The sequence below is a fragment of the Phocoena phocoena genome, chromosome 18, assembly GCF_963924675.1.
Source record: "Phocoena phocoena chromosome 18, mPhoPho1.1, whole genome shotgun sequence".
Lineage (NCBI taxonomy): Eukaryota > Metazoa > Chordata > Mammalia > Artiodactyla > Phocoenidae > Phocoena > Phocoena phocoena.
The window spans coordinates 25038156-25064288 of NC_089236.1; the positions used below are offsets into that span (position 1 = coordinate 25038156).

A 26133-nucleotide genomic window follows, 5' to 3' on the forward strand; every position below is an offset into this window, starting at 1 on the left:
ATGAAGAAAAGTTCTTTACTTGGGGTTGACAATATATACACTAATACGTATAAAATAGATAACTAATAAAAAAAACTTCTCTATAAGAATTCCAGCTAATAAATGCAGAAGGAATGATGATTAGAATGAAATAAGGGATGAACGCAACGATTCTCAGTGGCTGCAAAAATCATTAGGCCAATGAAGAACTTTTAATGGGCAGATTAGGCTGACAAACATCAAAACCCTGATCAATCTTAATATCACAAAAAGAGAGACAACCAGAATGTTTTCTGCCTTCAGATGTGATATAACAGGAAGTACAAAGTGTCACATATGAAGTATTCATATGGAACCTGAATCTAATCAAGCCTGTAAATCTAGGGGAATTGCCTGGCGTTCCAGGGGCTAGGACTCCATGTTTCCACTGCAGAGAGCATGGGTTCAATCCCTGGTTGGGGAACTAAGATCTCACTTGCCACACGGCAAGGCCAAAAAAAAAAAAGTCGGTAAATCTAACTCGAGCTTTGTAAGATGTATGGATGACAGCAAAATGTATTAAATGATACCATGAGAAGACAATCAGCCAAATTCAAAACATGGTACGTTCCACAAGACAAGTGACCTTTCGACAAACAGCCTTTTTTTTTAAAAAAAAAAAAGGGGGGAAAGGAGTGGACAGTACTACTCAAGATTAAAAGAATATCAGAGACGTAACAATCAAATGTAAAGTGTGGACCTTAGTTGGATCCATATTCAAATAAACCAGTTATACAATTTTTTAAATAATTGGGAAAATTTGCATGCAGACTGGGTGTTAGATACTGTGGTATGAGAGTTAACTTTGTGTAAGACAGCACTGTGGCTACATCTTGTGTTTAAATGTTTTAAACAGTTAGAGATGCATACTAAGGTACTGACAGGGGAAACAGTATGTCTGCTTTAAAAATACTCCAGGAAAAAAAAGTCGACAGAAGATACTTCAAATAATACTGGTGAAACACTGATAAAAGAAGCTAGGTGATGGGGACACGAGGGTTCATTATTTACTTCTGTGTCTGTTATTTTATTGTGAAATTTGATTCAAACTAACAAGAACAAAACGGTGATAACAAATAAAAGATGCAAGAAGAAACCAAAGTTACCATTCGCATGACTGAAAGCATTCTAGAGTGTTTTCTAAATAAAGCTGCCTTGATTTACATATGCCCCTACAAACAGAAAAACAAAGAACCAAATTATACAGGATTTAAAGTAATATAAGAGTAGAAAGAACAAAGAAGTAGGAATTCAGGAAAAATACATTTGAACATAAACTAACTACTTGATCTTGGTCAAGCTGCTCAACCTCTCAATTTTGTTTATTCATATTAAAATGGAGTTAACTCCCCCCTGACAAGATTAGGACATTTTTAATTACTTAAGATTGCAAGTGTTCTTCTCATTTCATTCACTAATTCAAAAACTATTTAGGGAACAGCTATCATGTAGCACATACATAATAAACATAAGATAGTGTTAGTGACTAAAAATGGATTGAAATGAGTAATCAAATTTCAACTCAATCTAATTTAAACTTACCATAAGGGCTAAAAAAGTCACAAGTTTTCAGAGAGGCTTCATAATTAGTAACAAGCTCCTGGATTATAGAAATCTGTTAAAGAAACATAGTTTTACAATTTAAAAATATTTTATGAAGGTATTTTTATTTACTATGGATTAAATTAGATTTGGAAGCAATATACAGTTTACTTCAGTACAATAAATTAACTATAAATTGGGGTGCCTGCTTTTCCCCACTCCCTGTGTTGGGGGAAAATGAGAAAAACAGAAAACGTACTGCTCTCTTTATTAATAGTAAAACAGAATCTCATTAATTTCTCATCTCAATAAATATCAATAGTTTCAGGTTTTGATGGACAAATCATCACTAGTTACCACACACTCTTTTTCTTTTTGGCCAAAGAACACACCTGTATAATATATTATTATCAACAATTTATTTGCCTTTTGCTTCCCATTGTTACAGGGTGAAGTTGTAAGCCATTATATATTCAGATTTTCTAAAATGTCACTCATTACAAAAAAGTCAAGTGAAATCATCTAAATTATACAGTGAGTTGATGGAAGAAGTTAAGTAAACTAACTAGATGCTTAAACTACCTTTGTTTTTAGTGGTCCCTTTGATAGATTTTCATTCCAATGCTGCACTTAGGTAGGACTGAAATATTATACACTACACTGTAAACATGCTATGCCCTGCAAGTGCAAAAGAAAAGTGACATGAGTTAGAAGTGGCAGGGGAAAAAAGTAGCTTCTATGCGTGGCTTGTTTTAAATGTCTGTTGATGTTACCTGTTCAAAATGAGTTAGAAAATATAACCACCCTATTTGCGAACTTCAGAAAAACAAAGGTCAAAAGTGAAGAAAAACCATTAAAACTTATAATAGTATGTGACCAATACAGTATTATTTTAAAACCATCCCACTGACAGCAGTCAAAAAAACAAAAAAGATCAAATTAAAACACTTCTCAGGTTTACATGATCTCTTTCTGTCAAGAATGTTGCATTGTAGGGCATAATTCTCTTAGACAGAAGGGCAATAAGGAATAGGTGGGACAGTACACATTAAAAGTGGGGGAAAATATGTAAGTAACATATAAAAAACAGAACATGAAAAGAAGTTACACACATTATGACTTCACTAAAACATATATGTATAGATACATACTCATTGGAAATATGACCAAATGGATTAGGGTAGTAGAATATGAGGACACTCTTTTAAAACACAATAATGCTGTATTATTTTAATAAGATTTTTAAAGCAAAGGACTGTTTAAAAAGAATGATTATTAAAATGTGAATAGACCTATAACTAGTAAGGAGATTGAACCAGAAATCAAAAACCTACCAGAGAACAAACATATGGATACCAAGGGGGGAAGGGGAAGTGGGATGAATTGGGAAACTGGGATTGACATATATACACTGCCATGTATAAAACAGATTAACTAATGAGAACCTACTGTATAGCACAGGGAACTCTACTCAATGCTCTGTGGTGACCTAAATGGGAAGGAAATCCAAAAAAGAGGGGATAATGTATACATACAGCTGATTCACTTCGCTGTACAGCAGAAACTAACACAACATTGTAAAGCAACTATACTCCAATAAAAATTAATTTAAAAAACAAACAAACAAAAAACCTACCAACAAAGAACAGCCCTAGACCCAATGGCTTCAATGGTGAACTCTACCCAACATTTAAAAAACTAATACCAAACTCTGCCAAAAAATCAAACAGAAGGGAACACTTCCAAACTCATTCTGAGGCCAGCATTACTCTCATACCAAAGCCAGACAAAAGCCAGACAAAAGCACCACAAGAAAACTACTGACCAACACCCCTGATGAATATGGATGCAAAATCCTCAACAAAATACTAGCAAACATGCCTCAGCAGCATATTAAAAGGATTATATACCATGACCAAGAGGAATTTATTCCTGGAATGCAAGGATGGTTTAACATAAAAATTGATCAATATAACTTGCCACATCAACAAAATGAAGGAAAAATACCCACGTGATTATCTCAATTGCTGCAGAAAAAGTATGTGACAAAATTCACCACCCTTTCCTTATAAAAACATTCACCAAACTATGAATAGAAGGAAACTATCTCAATATAATGAATGCCAAATATGAAAAACCCACAATGAACATCATACTTAATGGTGAGAGACTGAAAACATTTCCACTATGATCAAGAACAAGGCAAGGATGCCTGCTTTCATCACATCTATCATCACAGTACTGGAAGTTCTACTGCTGGAAGGCAAGAAAAAGAAATAAAAGGTATTCAAATAGTAAAGAAAGAAATAAAATTATCTCTGCAGATGATATGATCTTACTAGTAGAAAACCCTAACGATTTCACAGAAAAACCTGTTAGAATAAATGAACTCAGCAAAGCAGCAAGATACAAAAAGTCAATACACAGAAATCAGCTGCACTTTTACACACACGAACAATCTGAAAAGGAAATTACTAAAGCAATTTCATTCACAACAGCATCAAAAAGAATAAAATACTTAGAAATTAACTTAACCAAGGAAGTGAAAAACTTGTACAATGAAAACTATAAATCATTGCTGAAAAAATTCAAGATGACACAAATAAATGGTAACACATCCCATATTCATGAATTGGGAAAATTAATATTATTAAAATATCAGTACTACCCAAAGAGATCTATAAATTCAACATTATCTCCATCAAAATCCAAATGCCATTTTTTTTTTTTGCAGAAAAAGAAAAGCCCATCCTAAAATTAACATGGAATCTCAAAGAACCCCAAAGAGCCAAAACAATCTTAAAAAAGAACAAAACCAAGAGGACTCACTCCTGACTTCAAAACTTACTACAAAGTTACTGGAATCAAAACAGTGTGGTACTGGCTTAAAGACAGATGTAGAGACTAATGGAATAGAACAGAGAGTCCAGAAATAAACCCTCGCATATATGGTCAAATGATTTTTGACAAGGGTGTCAAGACCAATCACTGGAGAAACAGAAGTCTTTTCAACAAATGGTATTGGGAAAACTGCATATCCACATGCAAAAGAATGCAGGTGAACCCTTACCTAATACCACGTGTACAAAAATTAACTCAAAATGAATCAAGGACCTAAATGTAAGACCTAAAACAATAAAACTCTTAAAAGAAAACATAGGACAAAAACTTCACAATATTAGATTTGGCAATGATTTCTTGGATAGGACACCAAAGGCACAGGTAACAAAAGAAAAAACCGACAAATTGGACTTCATGAAAATTTAAAAATTTGTACACCAAGATGCCATCCATAGAGTAAAGAGGCAACCCACGGAATAGGAGAAAATATTTGCAAATCATGTATCTGATAAGAGGTTAATACCCAAAATATATGGAGAACTAAAATTCGACAATAAAAATCCAATTCAAAAATGTTTGATAAAATACTTGAATAAACATTTCTCCAAAGATATACAAATAGCCAGTAAGCACATGAAAAGATGTGCAACATCACTAGTCATTAAGGAAATGCAACTCAAAACTACAATGAGATGCCACCTCACACCCAGGAGGATGGCTACCTTAAAACAAAACAAAACAGAAAACAACAGTAGACAAGGATGTGAAAAAAATTGCAACCCTTGTGCACTGCTGGTGGAAAATGGTACAGCTGCTGTGGAAAACAATACAGCAGTTCCTCAAAAAGTTAAAAATACAACTACCAAATGATCCAGCAATTCCACTTATGGTTATATATCCAAAAGAACTGAAAGCAGATCTCGAAGAAATATTTGTACATCCATGTTCATATCATTGTTCATAATAGTCAAAACGTGGAAGCAACCCAAGTGTCCATGGATGGATGAATGGATGAGCAAATGTGGTACAGACATACAATGGGATATTATTAAGCTTTGAAACGGAAATTCTGAAATGTGCTACAACATGGACGTTACGCTAAGGGAAATAACCTAGTCACAGAAAGACAATTACTGTATGATTCCACTTATATCAGCTTACTTAAAGTTGTCAAAATCATAAAGACATAAAGTATAATGGTTGTTGCCGGGGGCTAGAGGGAGGGAAAAACAGAAAGTTATTGTTTAAAGGGTACAGAATTTCAGTTATACAAGATGAAAAGAGCTATGGGGATGGATGGTGGTGATGTGTGCACAAAAATGTGAATGTAGTTAATACCACTAAACCGTACACTTAAAAATGGTCAACATGGTAAACCTTATGTTAAGTGTATTTTGCTGCAACAAAACAACAACACAAAGGCGGTTCTAAAAGTGCAAATCCTCACCGTCAATATCATAAATGTCAGCATTAGCAACATTAGTGGTTTGTTAGAGATGCAAATTTTTGACCAAACCCCAAATTTATAGAATCAGAAACTCTGAGTCTAGCAATGCTTTTAGCAAGCCGCCAGATAATTCTGACATACCCTAGAGTTTGAGAACTGATTTTTAAAAATGCTGCAATAAGACTATTACTACAAAACAAAATAAAAACCAACAGGCATTTTTAGGGACTTGCCTGGTGGCGCAGTGGTTAAGAATCCGCCTCCCAATGCAGGGGACACAGGTTCGATCCCTGGTCCAGGAAGATCCCACATGCTGCGGAGCAACTAAGGCCCTTTGCCACAACTACTGAGCCTGTGCTCTAGAGCCCACGAGCCACAACTACTGAGCCTGCGTGCCACAACTACTGAAGCCCACACGCCTAGACCCCGTGCTCCGCAACGAGAAGCCACCGCAATGAGAAGCCCACGCACCGCAACGAAGAGTAGCCCCCACTCGCCGCAACTAGAGAAAGCCTGTGTGCAGCAACGAAGACCCAACACAACCAAAAATAAATAAATAAATAAATATTTATTTATTTTAAAAAAAGTAATAGGCATTTTTAACCCACCAGGATCAATCTCACTGAGAGTATGTGTAACTTAAAAAACGTTCAGTACTCAATTTATGGAAGGATATAGTTTTCCATGAACCTACACTGCCATCTACTGGCAGTTACTAAACCCACAGCTAGAGCTTTAAATAAGGGTGTACCTTTCCATCTCTAGGGTGAAATAAATTTTTAAAATCAGTTTTAATCATTTTAAAAAGTACAACAAAATATATACTGAAGTTACACATAATTCTTCATAAAGGAGTATAAAATACTACTGAATAAAATAGAATCTCCAGCTTCAGAACTTCAAAACAAGATTTAATTGGGGAAATAAATCAAGGTAATGGAAAGTTCACATGAAATGTCCTAAATAAAAAAATTGCAGAGAACACTGTCCTTCCTGGTTTATTAGGCATATTTATTGAATCTAAAAAATGTATATTATAGTCATTCACTCAGTAATTAAGTGAACAATTCAATTTTCCAAACTTGTCTATGAAAGTTAGTCTAAGGAGTTTTACTAAGGTATAAAGGACCCATTTTACTTCAAGTTTACTTACCATTTATATTTCAATAATACTGCATAACTGTAAATTCAATTATATAATTGTATACTGTATAACTATATTCAATTATACAATATAACTGTATATTCAACTCCTTTCTTGCAAAACAACATGTAATGGCTATTCTTGTTGAAAACAGCTATCTGCCGCTGCCAATTAAAATCAAGAAAGCCAATCCACTTGTTAGGTATCTAAGATCACAATAAAACTTTAAGCCTCAAAATAGCTTAAATTATACAGTCAAAAATTTTTATGAACTGAAAAAATTTCCAAGTTCAACCACCTTCTCCTGATTTAAACATTTTCTTCTAACAGTTATAATTTGACCAGGATTGAAAAAGCTTTGTTTCTGCTAATAAAATCTAACCTGGGCAAATGTTGTGACTATTGTAGATAATTTCCTAAATTACTGCCCTTATCCAGCTTTTCTTATGTATGAGTTAAAAGAATTCTTTACTACCCTTAAAGACAAAGCCCTACAAACCACATCTGATACACAATTTTTCACAATATAAATACAGATCCCATTTAAAATGTTACTGTAACATGAAAGGCACTGAAACTGTCTTTTCAGATTTTTTTTAAAACCCAAATTAGAAAACTAAGCACAACAGTTTATCAACAAGGACCAAAATTGCTGGATTAATTTCTAATAAATGTACAATTAACAGTGACAATTTTGGTTCCAAAGGAGCTAGCTAGAGATAAGTTGTCCAAGAACTATGACACTAAAATGAAACTAGGTAACTTCTTGCAGAGATGAGGTGTGATGGGTGGGGATGGTGAGAGAACGACCAGTTCTTGAAAACCCTCTCTGAACCAAGCACTTTACAAACTTTATCATTTAATTAAAGAACACAGCAACTCCTTAAGTATTATCTTCCCCAACTTTATGATCCAGAAACAGATTCAGGTAGTTGCTCAAGCAAATGTGTGATGGAGTCAGGATTCCAAACCAGGCCTGATTCCAAAGCAATGCTCCTTTCCCTATACCAGTATTTCCCAAAGAGTGGTGCCCATGCTGGAACAAGAGATGATTACAGCTAATTCACCAACTGAAACTTTTTAAGTTAGATTTTAATTTTATGTGTTTTATAAAAATGATACTAGCACAAATCTGTGGTTTTTACGAAAAACAAAAAAGTAATCAAATTTACTGAAAAATATTTTTAAAATAACACTATAGGTGTTATGTAGATTTGGCAAAAATTGTGAAGGAAATGTCAGCAGACATTACAGTATACTGTCATACCTTCCTAGGTATTGGAATACCTAGGAAAAGTATTGGGTTGGCCAAAAAGTTTGTTCGGGTTTTTCTGTAAGATGTTATGGGAAAAACCAAAAGAACTTTCTGGCCAAGCCAATACTTGCTTTTATTTTCTTCTCCCAAAATTTAACTGTTTTTAAACAAACAAAATGAATTCATGATCATTACAATTACCATTAACTGTTGATCAGCATGTCTGAAAAATACTAACTCTGATACTGTTACCACTGCAAATAATGCCTTCTGGAATTTTTAAAGATAGAACTGTTATTGACTCATTTTTTTCCTTTTCGTGAGAAATCCAGGATTCTCACAAAGAAACATTCTTAATGTAGTCCTTCTATTACTTAGAGCATCTAAGAAAAAAATTCCTTATATTGCCCTGAAATACAAATCAAACTCTTGCTTTCCTTGCCAATTATTCCCCTGTATTACCTTCTGAAACACCTAGTTTTCCAAAAGTATATATGAAATGAAGCATTTTAAGAATCATTTTGCTTGACTAGTAACTGTGAAGCCATTTTTACAATGACAACAGAATTCTAACATTTTTATAATGCTGTTTAGCTTCATTTTTTTCCTAACTTACCTTCACAATTACAGTTAGGTAGTAAACAGATACAAAACTCAAATGTTATACCTACCTGAGTTAATTAAAAATAAGGAAAGCAGCAAAGATACCTTACAGATAATATATTCCAGGATCAAAATCTAGCTTACCCACCACCTCCACCAACAAATTATAGTTGTTTCCCACTAACAACAGCCAAACAATTTAGTACTTCCCGTAGAAATATTCCAATGAATTTCATGATGATTCTCTTTCTCCACTGAACAGGCCAAGTTTTTTGTAACTCTGTGGGTCTACAGTCACCAGTTTCTAAAGGGCACACAAACCTCTACATGTTCTTTAACTGAATGAGGATCTTGGAATATTTTCATAGTATGGGCAGATTTAACACAAAAAAATGTCCTCTGGGAAACAGCCTACCTCCCCTTCCTGTGTATGGACAGCCATACGGTTTTTGTTGAGACATCTATGCTTCATCCAGTCAGTCTCATCAAGTACTCAATTTCCATGTTCTTACTCATATTCACTGCACCTGTGCACTGATGTCCAGCTTCAATGGAATCAAATGCACCTGTAACAACCCACGCAAACCTTGATGATTCACCGCCTTCATTCAATAGTCTGACATAGTGAATAGCTACAGAACAAAACTGCAAAGTACTTTCCATTATAGATGAAAATGGAAGCCCAGAATTAATCTCCACCTCTTATTTAGGGTCATTCTGGTTTCTTTTAAAACACTAAAACAATTTTTTTAATGTATATACTGTAGCCTTGACAGTTGAACTAAAATTAAATAAAAACTGATTTTACTCAGTATCTTTCTGTGCAAATATATATCTTTATCCTTAGAAAAAACATTTTTCTCATCGATTAAATCTGCAAAGTAAAAAACCAAAATACAGAACACTAAGCACATGTTAGGAAAAAAAAAACTGGAAAAAGATGAGCAAATTAAACCTAAAACCAGCATAAGTAAGGGAATAATGAAGATGAGATTTGGGAACCAATAAAATAGAAAAGGAGGGTGGGGAAATCAACAAATCCAAAACTTGGCCTTCGGAAAAGATTGACAAAAGTGCCTGACCAAGAAAAAAAGAAGACTCAAGTTATTAAAATTAAAAATTAAAGAAGAGACATTACTTACTACTGACTGGAAATAAAATGATTATAAAGGAATATGATGAACATATATGCCAATACTGGATAACTTAAATGGACAAATTTCTAGAAACACAAATTTCAGAAACCAAATAAGAAGAAATAGAAGATATAAATAAACCAATAACAAGTAAAGAGTTTCAACAGGTAATCAAAAACTACCCACAAAGAAAAGTCCAGGCCCAGATAGTTTCACTGGTAAATCCTACCAAATATTTAATACCAATACCAATCTTCACAAACTTTTCAAAAAAAAAAATACAGAACAGGGGAGAACACTTCCCAACTCATTATAAGGCCATTATTACCCTGATATCAAAACCAGACAAAGACATCACAAGAAAACTACAGTCCAGTATCTGTTAGAAATATAGACGCAAAAATCCTTAATAAAATACCAGCAAATTGAACCTAGCAACATATATAAAGAATTATACAGCACAACCAAGTGGGTTTTATCCCACTAATGCAAGGTTGTTTAACATCTGAAAATCAATTAATGTAACATACAGTATCAACAGAATAAAAACAATAAACACATGATCATCTCAATAGACAAAGAAAAACCATTTGACTCAATCTAACACCCTTTCACAATAAAAATGCTGTTTGTTGAAACTAGGAGTAGGAGGGAACTTCCTCAACATTATAAAGGGCATATACAAAAAAATCCATAGTTAACACAATATTTAATGGAGAAAGACTAGATGCTTTCCCACTGAGATCAAGAACAAAACAAAAATGTCAATTCTCATCATTTCTATTCAACACTGACTGGAGGTTCTAGACAGGGCAATTAGTCAAGAAAATGAATAAAAAGGATACAAACTGGAAAGGAAGAAATAAAACTTTCTATCTGCAGATGACAGAAATTCATTACACCAACTATAACAACTAATAAACAGGTTCATCAAGGTTACAGAATATAAGAACAATATACAAAAATCTACCGTATTTTATATACTAGCAATAAAAAAACCTGAAAACTAAATTTAAGAAAAATTCCAACCCAAAGAACACAAAAACACTAATCCAAAGAGATAGATGCACCCCTATGTTCACTGCAGGATTATTTACAATAGCCAAAATATGGAAACAACTTAGATGTCCATCAATGGATGAATGGATAAAGATGTGATGTACATATACAATGGACTATTTACTTAGCCATAATGAAGTCCTGCCATTTGCAACAACATGGATGGACCTCGACGGTATTATGCTAAGTGAAATAAATCAGACAGAGACAAATGTCACATGATTGCACTCATATGTGGAATCTTAAAAAAAATTAAAAAAAATAAAACAAAATAAAACAAAAACAAACTCAGACACAGAAAACAGATTAGTGGTTACCAGAGGGGAAGGCTAGGTATAGGCGGTGGGTGTGAAATGGATGAAGGTGGGGTGGGGGGGTCAACTGTATGGTGATGAATGGTAACTAGGCTTGTAGTGGTGAACAACTTATAGTGTACACCGATGTCAAATTATAATTGGCCCTATATAAGTTTCAGGATGTACATCTAAAACTATATAATAAAAAAAGAGAAAATACTTCCATCTAGCATAGCATAAAAAAATAAAATACTTAGGAATAAATCTAACAAAAGATGTATAAGACTTATAAACTGAAAACTACAAAAAATTGTTGAAAGAAATTAAAGACAATCTAAATAAATGGAAAATTTCCAATGTTCATAGACTGAAAGACTCAATAGTGTTAAGATGGAAATACTTCCCAAAGCGATCTACAGATTCAATGCAATCCCTATAAAATCCCAGCTGGCTTCTTTGTAGAAGCTGAAAACTTGATCGTAAAATTCATATGGAAATAAAATAAATCTTTAATGGCCAAAAGAATATTAAAAAAAAAAACTAGGAAGATTCACACTTCCTAATTTCAAAATTTACCCCAAAGCTACAGTAATCAAGACAGCGTGATACTAGCCTCAGGACAGACATACAGATCAATGGAACAGAAATGAGAGTCCAGAAGTGAACCCTCACATTTATGATCAATTTACTTTCAACAAGGATATCAAGACTTTCAATGGAAAAAAAAAACAAATGGTGCTGGGAAACTGGGCAAACACATGCAAAAGAATGAAGCTGGGCTCCCACCTCACACCATATACAAAAATGAACGCAAAATGAATCAAAGACTTTAATGTAAGAACCAAAAGTATAAAACTCTTAGAAGTAAACACGTGTAAATCTTCATGACCCCGAATTTGGAAATAGGTTTCTTATATACAACACAAAAGCACAAGCAACACAAGGGAAAATAGATAAAATGGGCTTCATCAAGACACTTTTAAGAAAGTGAAAAGACAATCCACAGAATGGTAGAAAATATTTTCAAATCATACATCTGATAAGAAACTTGTACCTAGAATATATTTTAAAACTTACAACTAATAATGAAGAGACAAATAACCCAATTAAAAACTGGGAGAAGAACCTGAACTGACGTTTCTCCAGGGAAGATATACAAATGGCCAACAAGCCCTTGAAATAATGCTCAAAATGATCAGTCATCAAGGAAATGAAAACGAAAACCACAAGGAGATAGACCACTTCACACCCTCTAGGATGGCCATAATCAAATATCATATAATAACAAGTGGATTGTTGGTGAGGGTGTATAGAAATCAGAATCCTTATACACTACTCGTGGGAATGTAAAATGGTGAAGGTACTTTGGAAAAGAGTCTTGACAAGTTTTTGAAAAGTTTAAACATGGAGTTACCATTTGACCTAGCAATTCCACTCCCGGGTATATGCACCCAAGAGAAATGAAAACATGTACATGCAAAAACTTGTACACAAATGTTCACAGCATTATTCATACCGAAAGGTACAAACAACCAAAATGTCCATCAACTGATAGATAAAATGTAGTATAGCCATACAACTGGACATTTGGACATAAAAGGCGATGCAGTACTCATGCTACCACGTAGGTCAAAATATTTATGCTAAGTATAAGAAGCTAGAGAAAAAAAGGCCACATATTGTTTGATTCTGTTTGTATGAAATACCCAGAATAGGCAAATCCATAAACAGAAAGTAGACTAGTGGCTGCCTGATTGGGGGAGTGCAGCGGGCAGATATGAATGCGGTTTCTTTTTCGGGTGATGAAAATTTTCTAAAATTACTGTGGTGATGGTTGCAAAACTCTGAATATACGAAAAATCAGTGAATTTGTAAACTTCAAATAGGTCAATTTTATTGTATGTGAACTGCATCTCAATAAAGCTATTAAGAAAACAACAAAGATACTGGGGGTAAGCTGCTGACGCTAAGTGGTAGAGGCCAAGGACACTGCCAAATATCCTGTGATGCACAGGACAGCCCCTAGAATTACACAGCCCAACATGTTGGTGACGCAGTTCTTTGCTGTGGGGGGCTGTCCTGTGCACTGAAGAGTGTTCAGCAGTGTCCCTGGGCTCCACCCACATTAGGTATCAGTAGCACACCCACCAGGCTGACAACCAAAACACCTCCAGACATTGCAGAATGTCCCCTGGAAGACAAAATTCCCTCCCCCGCCCCACCTTGAGAAGCACTGCTCAAGAGGAAGCGGACTTTCCAAACTGCCTGTGAAACAATAGGTGAACTTCCACAATAGAAATAAAGATCAGCAAATCTGGTTACATTAAAATTTAGCTTCTTTATGTTTTAAAATAAAATCTCATTAGAAAAGCAAACATAAGAAAAGAAAATATTTAACACTGTCTAATGCTGGTGAGGGCACAGTGAACCTTTCACACACTTTGGTAATGGCAATACAAATTGATGTTTACAAGAATAACAAAATGTTCTTACCTTTTACCCATTAATTTATTCTGAGAATTTATGAGACAAAAATCCTAAGTAAAGCTATGTATACAAAGATATACTTTTTTAACTGCAAAAACTTTGAAAATCAAAGTTCAGTTGGAGGTATGATTTTGATAAAAGACTATGCTGTCGTTAAAAAGAAGATATTGAAGACTACACAATAACACATTAAGTGATTGTGAAATTGCTGGAGGGAAAAACCCAAAATATTTATGGTCAAAATTCACAACTTAAAATGCTGGAGACATTTTTAAAATACTTTTTGACACTTGTACTATATCCTAAGCTAACTTCAAAAGATAATTTTATTTTCATGGTACCTGACATGGATTATTTTTTAAGACTTGGAAGCTTACAAAACTATAATTGTTTATCAGCCTTAACCTCTTTGAAATCCTTCGAGAGTTAAAATGCAGCCCTTAGCTAAAAACAGGACTCACTGCTGATTAGAAATATGCAAATTTTAAAACGCCCTCTAGAGTAATCACAAGTATGTGACCAAAATGATTTGAGAAGGATTTCCCATACTTGTACATTTTTTCTCACTATACTAAGTTCTGACAACTTAAACTCAATTTTCTGCAGCTTAATTCAATTCTCAAAAACACATGGTAAACATTCCTGTTGCGTGCTCAAAGATTAACACTAAAGAGATGTCAAAGGTTCACATATAGATGAATGTATTCTCACTGCCTTCTTTAAAAATGCAATTTACAAGCTTTATAAAATAAAATACCAACAAGTGCTTAACACCTTTAAGATGGTAATTTTGGATCAATATTGGAGAGATTTTTTTTTTTTTAAGTCTATGCCTCTTATGAAAACTGAGAAAGCCAGTGAAAGCCCAGTGAGAGCTTAAGAGGAACAAGTTCTGTAAGGAATTCTGTAAGGAACAAATTCTGTCTTCAGTGTTACAAAAGCACTACTCTATTCTCATTCACATACATGTTCTTTATTATTTCCGACATTTTATCTCATCTTTCTTCTCTGTCACCCTTGCCTAAATGAGTAAGAGAAGAATTTTGGCAAATGCTAATTTAAATAACCTACAAAAATTACTGGTAGGCACTGCTACATGTTTTCATATGAATCAATCACTATCAAAAAAAAATCAATAGAAAAAAATCAACTGCAGAAAAAAATTGATAACAGTACCATTGCAATCAAATAAAGCATACTACAGACATTAAATAATTGTTAAGTTTTGTTTGTTTGTTTTAATGTAAATGACACTTTTTACTATTCGGGTACTATATAGGTCTCTTTCCCGAAGTGGGGATCTGCCCAATTGGCATGGAGACTGGGTGCACCAATGGTAGGAACAGAGTACAGAAGTTCTGTTAGCCATCCTCAGCCACTCCCCTCTAGACATTATCAGTTTTCCCTTTTAGTTTATGAAACCTGCTGCCAAAGGAAGAAAGTGTCAGTCAGTTATACCTAACACTGACTTTTTTCAATATTTTATTATTCACAATTATTACTAATTTACAAATAATTATGGGTCAAAACTAAATAAAGTGATATAGGTTTAACTAAAAATATTTTAGCATTTTTAATAACATCTTTTCCTTATCCACTAGTAACTTTCAAAAACTGATTACAGAAATGAACACAAGATTTTAGACCTTAAGAAATAAGAAGCAATGCTTGGAAATAGAAGTATAATTATTTTCTATTAACTTTTAATTTTCTAATTATCTAATATAAAACCAAGTCTATTTCCTAATTTTAAAAAGCAGAAAGTGATTCTCTTCATTTGAAAACTAGCTAAAACTACATTAAAATGTAGCCTATTAGTTAAAACTAACAGTGCCAAATGACATGTTACTGTTGCAGTAACAATTTTCCATGCTCTAACTTTATTTTATTTATTTATTTTTTTGTGTGGTACGCGGGCCTCTCACTGTTGTGGCCTCTCCCGTTGCGGAGCACAGGCTCCGGACGCTCAAGCTCAGCGGCCATGGCTCACGGGCCCGGCCGCTCCGTGGCATGTGGGATCTTCCCGGACCGGGGCACGAACCTGTGTCCCCTGCATCGGCAGGCGGACTCTCAACCACTGCGCCACCAGGGAAGCCCGAAGCTCTAACTTTTAAGGCAAGCATAACGAATTTAAAAATCCACAGTCATACCATAAAATAATAGATAATCATCAAATAGTTAAATATAGACCTCTGGTGACAATAGGTCAAACTTAAAATCCCACTACAAAAGTATACCCATTAAAAACAACAACCTTTATTTTAGTGCTTTTATAAACCCTTTACTCGGTAAGCTTCCGATTGACATTTCCTTTGATACTACTTATAGTACACGCATACAATTTCAGTTCATCTATTATTAGACTAAGGTGCACACTATTATAAGAATAGAGAAAATGATTGAGTCATAGCATATTATTTACATGGAAATCTTTCTGTAATAATTAAGTTAGTAAAAAAGACTACAGCAAATTGAATAAAGACCAAATTTTACCTTTTCTGTATTGTAATATAAAGATTTCAAAGTAGTAAACAAGGGTGGGCAGCCTTTACTGAAGTTAACCCTCAGGAACTTATCCATTAGTTCTCTAAATTTTTCACCTAGAAACAAAAGTGTACTTTGTTATACTTCGACTGATGCAAACAGTTCGCAAAATTATTTCATAAATAAAAATAAAACTCCTTCAGAAACAATGATTCCCCTATCCAATGTTTAAACCCAAAAAGTCAGCATTATTTGTTACCGCCAAAAAGCATAACACCAAGTATCTCGGTTCGGTTGGCAAGTGTATTTTCCCTAGATGCAGATGCAAAATATCTTCAAGGAACACTTCAAAAGATAGGTAAACAAAATGACTGTGCAGCTTTGAGGAAAAGTAACCTACTATCTTTCTGAATACAGTCCCCATAGGAAGTACCTTTCCTAATCTCACTGACCAGCAGAGGCTCGATGCTACTATCTCAATCCTACATCTCAGAAGGCACTCTGCAAACTATATAAGGATTCTACTGTAACCAGCACTATATTTAAGTAGCAGTCAAAATATCTTTTTAAACACTAACACGGTATTTACAAATGTTTTCCGAATCAACTAGTGATTTATTTCAACAGTCATTCATTCCACAATCATCTATCAAGCACCTACTATGTGCCAGGCATTGTTCCAGGTATCCAGGGTATAGCCGTGATTAAAACAAAAAAATTTTTTAAAACTCTGCCCTCATGGAAATTAACATTCTAGTGGGTGAGATAGACAGTAAGTAAAATAACATCCATAAGACATCAGACAGAGCCCTGAGGCATGCTAATATTAGAATTAAATAAATACCCTATTTGTAACATCAAGTAAATAAATCTCCTATTATTGCTAAGCCCTTACCAAAAAGCTTCAGTGTCACTTTTTAAAAGCAGAAAAAATTGAAAAGAATTAATTTTAAATACAAAAGCTCTAACTTTTTGACAATAAGGGTTACTATGTAAGGACATGGATTTGCCCACTCAAAAGAAAAAAAAAAGATACATATATGTCATGAATGTTTTAAGCTAAAGTAAGACTACTGAAATGACCTTTCTTAAGGTTTCTTTATGAATCACATTTTACCAAAATACTCAACAACTCAAGTGGTTATTTTTATTTGTTGTGACTGACACTACTGAACAAAACATGCATATGCAACATATTACAGATATAAATATTAAGAGGAGAAATTTAAATTTTATTGAGTGAAAATTTTATCTAATATAAAAACAGGATCAACATTTGTTACCTCAACTTACTACAAAGACTGTTTTCAGATGATCTCTAATCTTTATAACAGAGGAAGTGCTGGAAATATTTGATCTCTAAAACTACTTTTGAATTTTAAGGAAGTAATCATGTATATTCAACCCAGAGTGGTATTTTGTGTTCCTTCGGTATACTTTGTATATAATCTTTTGAAAATCACAGATTATCAGGACTGCACAAAATTTCACTCTGGGTTAAATATACATCATTACTTCCTTAAAAATCAAAAAGTTTCAGAGATCAAATCTTTCTAGCACTTTCTCTGATATAAAGCAAAGGTTAACAGTATTGTGGCAGGCAGTCAGCGATGTTGTTGCTTACTTCGTGTGACACTGTCCGCTAAAAACCTCAATTTCTCCACTGTAAGATGACGGTAACACCACCAGCCTCAAGAGTACTCTTTCATGACTCACACAAGATGAAAAGTAAACAGCATAAGCACACAGTAACCACTCAATAAATGTCTATTATTTACACCTTGACATCTGATAGCTATTGTATTTCTATAGTTAAGAATGTTTTCCACATTTGCTATCATCATCTACTGAGAAAACATGCATTTTATCTTCATGTCAGAGGCTACTCTGAACTCCTCTTCAACTTTCTCAATCTATTTAGATCATACTGGCAATTCTACTTTAAAGACAATGTACTCAGCTCTCAAGTATCCACTATATTACAAGCCTCTTCTCCCATTAAACTTTTATTTCAACTGTGCAGCTAGCTATGATAAAGAATGAGGAAGGTCTTACATATCGATATAGGACTGAATTCCAGATACAGAGTTAAGTGAAAAGGAAAGCAAGGTGCAGAACAATCTATGTCACTTTTGTACAAAAGGGGGAGGAAAAAGGAAAACTATACATAAACCCTCAAACACATACTTTTGCTTGTATATGCACAATGTATTTCTGGAAGAGTTAAACCATCTACTAGTAACAATGGCTGTCTCTGGGGAAGTAAACTTGGTGGCCAGAGGACAGAGACACAGAAAAGACTTTTCAGTTAAAACCTGTTTTGCACCCTTTTATTCAGAACTGTATGAACACACTGTCTAAACCAGAAGCCTACACAGCTACTCAACGGCTCAGTCACACATATAACCCAAAATTACTTACTATTTACCCATCTCATCATTTTTTTCTTTACATATAAGAAAAACTGGTTCACAAAAATAAATAACCTCCCTTCTTCCTAACCATTTTAAAATAATTCTTTAGTACCCCCATAGTCTTTCCTTTAGGGGGAAAAAAAAGCTATCAATCATTATGTGCCTGACTCAGCCATAAAAAGGAACGAAACTGGGTCATTTGTAGAGACATGGATGGATCTAGAGACTGTCCTACAGAGTGAAGTAAGTCAGAAAGAGAAAAACAGATATCATATATTAATGCATATATGTGGGACCTAGAAAAATGGTACAGATGAACCGGTTTGCAGGGCAGAAATAGAGACACAGATGTAGAGAACAAACATATGGACACCAAAGGGGGAACGTGGGGAAGGGCTGGTGGTGGTGGGATGAACTGGGAGGTTGGGATTGACATATATACACTAATACGTATAAAATGCATAACTGATAAGAACCTGCTGTATAAAAAAATAAAATTCTAAAATTAAAAAAAAATCATTATGTGCCTGTTTAGCACTGCAGCTTGTAAAACAAGTTATCTGACTACAGAGATGCTATGCTAATTCTTCACTAGATGTAGTACAGATTCACATAAAAACTGACAGCCCAAAAACCACCGCTAAAATAATGAACATAAATAGCAAGATCAGACTGTATCTGATAACCTGGGAATTTACTCTAAATAATGGTGCATGTTTTCACTACAAAAAAGAAATGACAATCATGTGACCTAATGGAGGTGTTAGCTAACACTACAGTGATGATAATATTGGAATATATAAAAGTATCAATCATACACCTTAAACTTACACACTGTATGTCAACTATATCTCAATAAAAAATAAAAACAATCCAATGAAACAAAAATAAAATAGGAGCAAAATGTGATTAGCATTCTCATTTAATACTCTGGATTATCTCCTTCCCTCTTTCTCCCTCCTTGGCCAGTGAAGACTAATAGATCACGACGAATTAAACTGGTTATTTTGAAAAGTACTGTTTTCACAGCACTTAGTATTTCAGGCTGTTGGAGAATCTCCCCAGGACTTTGGCTGTTCACTAATCTGTAGGTAATAAACATTTTTATCTAAAAACCAGTAAGCCTTTTTCAAAACTTGCATTCTCAAGTTCCATCATGTTTCTCGAGAAAGATCTTATTGCCTTTGATAATGCTAAGATACCTTTCTTATTACACATAAAAATATTTCTAAACACGCGAAAACGCTTCATGAAGTATTCAGCTGTTGCACAGGTACAATTAAGTAGTTGCACAATTTTATATATGGTCCCCAGAGCTTTGTAAATACATGTATGTTAGAACCTCAAATGACGCTGACCTTGAAGCCCAAGCCGTCAAGACCCCTCAACTGAGGCCTAGCTTGTAAAAAGATCCTTTTAGCATTTCAAAGACAATGTCCTAGAGGGTCCAGAATGATCCCACTTTTACCCAAATCACACTTTACATTCAAAAACTGGCTCCAGGTTATCTTTCAGTAAGAACATACTTCCTACCTTATACACAAAAGGCCACCTATGGTATGATTCCAATCATACAAAATGTCCAAAACCAGCAAGTCCACAGGTACAGAAAGTTAGGTTAGTGGTTGCCTGGTGCAGGGGTTGGGGGCTGGGAGTGACTGCTAATGGACATGAGTTTTCTTTTTGGAGTGACAAAAATTTCCTGAAACCAGGGAGTGATGATGGTTGTGCAACTCCCTGAGCACATTAAAAGAGTTGCACACTTTAAAAAGTGCATTTTATGGTATGTGAGTTATATTTCAACAGGCTGCTATTTTTTTAAAAAAGGAGATACAGAAATGTGAGCTCAAGCATCTTCCAGAAAACGCTTTTACTAGGGAAATGCTCCCCTCTGCACAGTACATCCCACCTTGGAAACTCACAACTCATATACTGAAAGTTCTAGGAAGTCCTGCAGAAGCCTGATTGTTGTGTTTAACCAAAAGTTTCCCAAACTCATTTGAATGAAGAACATCTCAGTACACAGGCATCCTCCCCACCAAGCCTATTAACATCCACTGGGACTTAATGTTCCCTGGAAAACATTAGGGAATCTGCCTACTTCACAAAGCTGAAACAAAACAGGGAGGATCAGAATACTATTCATCATTTACATAAATGAAAGGCACTATTTATTTATTTTTAAATAAATTTGTATCTACTGTCTAACCCAGTACACTTCTAAGAGGTATTTCATGTATTTTTAAAGTCAGTCAAATAAAAAGCTTTTAATTTCCATTAATCTTTTGATAAAAAGAAAATAACACAATTATTTAAACAACATATGCATAACAAATAAATAACTGATCACTCCCACCCCCAAGACTGGTGTAGATGTAAACTCTATTCCAGAAACAAGCTTTTAAAATGTGAATGGTGTTGAGTAATTTCAACAAGTAATTATTAGTGTTACAAAAGATATCCTAATATTACCTGGGACAAGATTCAAAGGTAATCTTCTAGGTGAAATTGCTCTGGGGTGCTGCTTACTAATTTCTTCATAAATTTGAAGCCTCTCTTCTAAAGTGCCTATTATCAGTAAATATGCGTCAGATTCAAAGCATCAAAACTTTTATCTATGATAAAATGCTAATAAACTTTAAAAATTATGTCATAAATTAAAAATCACATTATCAATATTAAAGCTGCTCTCAATTTTTGTAAGAATGACATTAAAAACTCTGTGGCAACGAAATAATCATTAAATCACCATTTTAAACCCAAAGTCCAGAGAAAACCAAAATTTCACCACTCAAATCATATACACACAAGACAGACTCAAGATACACTGCACTTCTCTGATATTCCTGCATGCACAACCCATGAAAAAGAAAATGTTCCTTTATAACATATCTTACATAAATCCTCTAACCCAATATAACCCACATAAACCCAACAAAAGTCTATAATGCCTATAGATAGGCTCAAAAAAGCAACAGTTTTAGGGTCATGAATGCAATATTTTAAAAGATGAACTCAGTTTCTAAGGAGGTTTGACACTTAAAATCTTCAGTGAAACTCTATTACAAAGACCTCCATTAGTTCATGTCCCTGTCCAGGTACCAAAAAAAAAGAACCCCATTAGAACAGACTTTTAAAGTGTCAATTACTTCTCCCAAATATTATGATATAAAATATACTTCTAACAGAAAGTTGTATCTTCCCTGTCAAGACCAACCTAATTTTATAGTACTAAATACAGGATCTATATGTAACCTACATTAACAATCGGCAGAATCGGATCTGGCTCTAGTTTATTATTCTAAAATAATATCCAGCATAATTTACAAAGAGAGATTACATGCATTATTTTACATAAGCAATAAGATAACTTACAACAGAATTTTTAAGAAAAAGCAAACCCATTTTTAAACTATAAGGTTCTAGGTGGATTTTAATTCAGACCACAGAAATATAAGTATTATAAAAATAACCCTTGGTGCTAGCAATCAAGCCACCGTAAATGTAGTGTTCAGTATCAAGATTATAAACACAGCACTTTAAAAAGTAAAGTCCGATTTTGTTTAGACTCCTTCCTTCCCCCAGTAATACATTTTGGAGCTCCAATGTGGTTGAATTTTAAAAACTGGGATATGTGAAAAATTATTTTCACGTTCTGTTAATGATTTGGAGACTTCATGAAATATTAAGGACCCTTATACTAAAATTTACAAGAAGCCTATTGCATATTTTTAAAAAGCAGTTCTCATATTTATACCTAATCTTAGAGAATGAGACGAACTATGAGTATAAAAAACATTTTCCCACTAACCCAGATAAAACAAGTCTTATAAATGTAGTTACATTAAGACAAAACCCAAACCATTTCAATGCCCTATTTGAAGTCACAAGTTGGAGCTCCAGAACCTACCATGGGGGAGAAAAGGTCCTAAGGAACCTAAAAAAATAGTTTTATAATCAATATATTTTATAGTAAGCATGGATCCTGATATATGGAACATATTACATTCATTTTACTAAAGCAGTTAAGTGATTAACATGCCAGTAACTGGTAGTTTAAAGAAAAATCAGTTATCTCACATTTCCAACTTTCAGACACATGACTTTTGTCCTGCTTTGTTTTTTTAAAGACAGACTATTGAGCTAATCAATATTTTAATTTTCATTATTTTCTTAAAAACAATTATTTAAGGAACTTTTTTTAATAATTTGTGATATAAAATTTTAAATAAACACAGAAAACCTGGATTCATGTATACAAGTAATTAAGATACAACAAATAAATTTTTCTCATAGCTCTTCCTACTATAAATGAATATGGGTAGCTAGCTACTTACCATACTTCTTAAATTTAAAAATTCTGCTGTTTCAACACCTTCGAGTCTCATAATTATTTCAGCCATATACTTACCCATGACTAAATATGATTTTAGCAATATTAAAGATATTTAATTATGAGAATATTAGGGAAAATTTAGAATAATATTCTAGATTTCTGAAAAGGGTCATGGTTATCAAATTTCAAAAGAAGATGTATACAATTTATTCTACACAAATTAGCCTAGTTTGAAAGTAAAAGAATAGTTTTTATGCTGATGCTATATACAACGTACTCTCAGCAGCATTTCTTTGGCCCAATTCTTATTCTTAGAGATTGACAGTAACAGTCCTCTAATTCTTTAAAAACTAAATAATTATGACATTTCCCAGAAAGGGAATGCCCATTTTCCTCCCCACCACTCTAGTTAGTGTAAATTGGTTAACATTTTAATGGATCAAGAAACCTAAAATAATCTGTAAGCATTTATCACTTAAATATAAATATCTGAATTCATTTTCACTCCCATGTTTAACCTGTAATCTTCCTAAATGGAAACATGAATGCTAAAACTAAAAATATGCATCCTCAAATATTCTTACAACTTTATATTTTACTATACTTCAAACACTAGCTAAGGGCTTCCCTGGTGGCACAGTGGTTGAGAATCCACCTGCCAATGCAGGGGAGACGGGTTCGATCTCTGGTCCGGGAAGATCCCACATGCCGCGGAGCTACTAAGCCCGTGCGTCACAACTACTGAGCCTGCACTCCAGAGCCCGCGAGCCACAATTACTGAAGCCCGCATGCCTAGAGTCCGTGCGGCGCAACAAGAGAAGGCCCTGCTCACCGCAACTAGAGAAAAAGCCCACGCGCAGCAACGAAGATCCAACGCAGCCAAAAATAAATAATTAAAACAAAAACACTAGCTAAGAGAAGGTAGGAGAAAAATCATTACATACTAAGTTGTAGAGCTTTTTCCAAGCCTTCATAGTAACACCAATTTTCTGCATTCCGATCAATCAAGTTTTTGAATACTTCGCTCGCTTCTTTTAATCGTCCCAATTTCAACAGCATTTCCCCTAAAATTAAGTTTAAATGTCACATTCATTTTGCTTAAACATTAAATACCTTTCTAATTCCAGAGATTTCACTAAGCATTATTAGTATAATAGATGTTTATGAAAGACAACTGTACGGTACTTCCCTTTAGGGCTTGTTGCAGTTTAAATAACTAAACATAGATTAATTCACAGCTTGTCTTCAGAAATGAACCTTCACTTACACATTCTATTATACTAACATTCATTTTTGGCTCCTTCCCACACCGTATATATGGTATTAACTTGTTCGTAAAAAATCTTTGCATTATGCCCATTTTTGTACACCCTTTAAAGTAACTAAAGTTACCTTAGATATAGATTGGTAAATAATTCTAATGAAATACACCTGCCTTCCTACTGCAAGATTTTTAATGTACTTTTCCTAATCAATTCTTATGTTAAACAATTCTCCATTCAATTCTCTTACTGTCCTTTCCAGGTCACTAAAATTGGAGAAGTTTAACTCACAAAACAATAACACTAAATACCACTTCGCAGCAAGAAACTATACAAACCATGTTCACATGTGGGTCACCTCTAAGACTCAATTTCTTTTACTAAGCCATACAAATTGCAAGTGGGTATGGGAAATGAGAATCTAAATTTCTCAGATAGGGACTTCCCTGGCGGTCCAGTGGTTAAGACTCCACACTTCCACTGCAGGGGTCGCGGGTTCAATCCCCTGTGGGGGAACTAAGATCCTGCAAGCTGCATTGGGGTTATGGCGCAGCCAAAATAAATAAATAACGATCTTCTCAGATAAAATGGAAAGCACACCTAATCAAGATAAAAGGGAGAATCTCAAAAAATATATCTCAACTTTCTATCCCTAAGCTTTCCCATTCCCTACAGAATCTGTTTCAAACAACCCTTTGAAATGTCTTCAGTCATACATACTATTTCAGCTTTCACCATCATCATATTACAGTGCTTATTACATATATCATTTTACTATTTATTTTATTATATTGTATATTACTCAAGCTCTACAATAAGACTAACTAGGTGTAGCTACCAGTCTTACCACTTTCTAGCTCTGTGACTGAATAACTTACAAAACTCCCAATTTCCATTTCCTGCAAAATATCAACTACATCAGTCTGCTTTTATGATAATCAACTGAAATAATGTACTTAAAACGGTCAGCACACTATTTGGTACAAAGTGAACACACATAAACATTTACTAGTTAAAACCGTAAACAGTACATTAAACTTAAACTATACTTGAATTCAAAAAATAATAAAAGGAGAAAAAAAGAACTATGATCGTGCCCCATTCCTCCACAAGAGTAGAGGATAGCAGCTAAAAGGACTCATGAAAAGACATGAAAGAACATTAAATGCATATTGCTAAGTGAAAGAAGCCAATCTGAAAAGGCTACATACTGTATGCTTCCACCTCTAATACATTCTGTAAAAGGCACAACTATGGAGACAGTAAAAGGATTGCTGGTTGCCAAGGGTTGGGGGCAAGGAGAAACAGGCAGAGCAGAGGATTTTTAGGGCAATGAAACTACTCTGTATGATACTATAATGGTAGTATGTAAAATGTCATCATACATTTTTTAACACCTAGAGGGTATACAACACCAAGAATGAGCCCAAATATAAACTACAGGCTTGGGGGGATGGGGGGTGCAGGTAGGAGGAACTGTGCATGTGCAGGGACAGAAGGTATATAGGAAATCTTTGTACCTTCCACTCAGTTTTACTGTGAACCTAGAACTGCTCTAAAAAATAAAGTCTATTTAAATTTAAAAAAAAAAAAAGTAAAGGCTCTGAAGTCAGAAAGATATTTTTAGAAATTAAACTCTACCTCCTGAAAGGCTGGGCAACTTGGGCAAGTCCTTAACCTCTCTTAGTTTCTTCAAATATAAAAAGGGACAATAAGTAATACCCATGTTAGAGGTGCTAAAAATTAAGTGAAAGTAAGCAGTTTAAGCAGTTACCATACTGTGAAACACAGAAGAGTAAATAAACCTTA

The 26133-nt window shown here is 34.2% G+C and overlaps 1 protein-coding gene across 1 annotated transcript in view; it reads right to left on the bottom strand.

The window, feature by feature from the left end:
• Positions 1–26133, bottom strand: part of NAA16 (N-alpha-acetyltransferase 16, NatA auxiliary subunit) — a 64054-nt gene that overhangs the window by 21329 nt on the left and 16592 nt on the right. The window contains exons 7-10 of the mRNA XM_065895998.1: positions 24007–24126; positions 21199–21294; positions 16322–16428; positions 1561–1633 (exon numbers count right to left, since the gene is read on the bottom strand). Of these exons, the coding sequence (XP_065752070.1) occupies positions 1561–1633; positions 16322–16428; positions 21199–21294; positions 24007–24126 (396 nt within the window). The remainder of the gene's footprint in view (positions 1–1560; positions 1634–16321; positions 16429–21198; positions 21295–24006; positions 24127–26133) is intronic.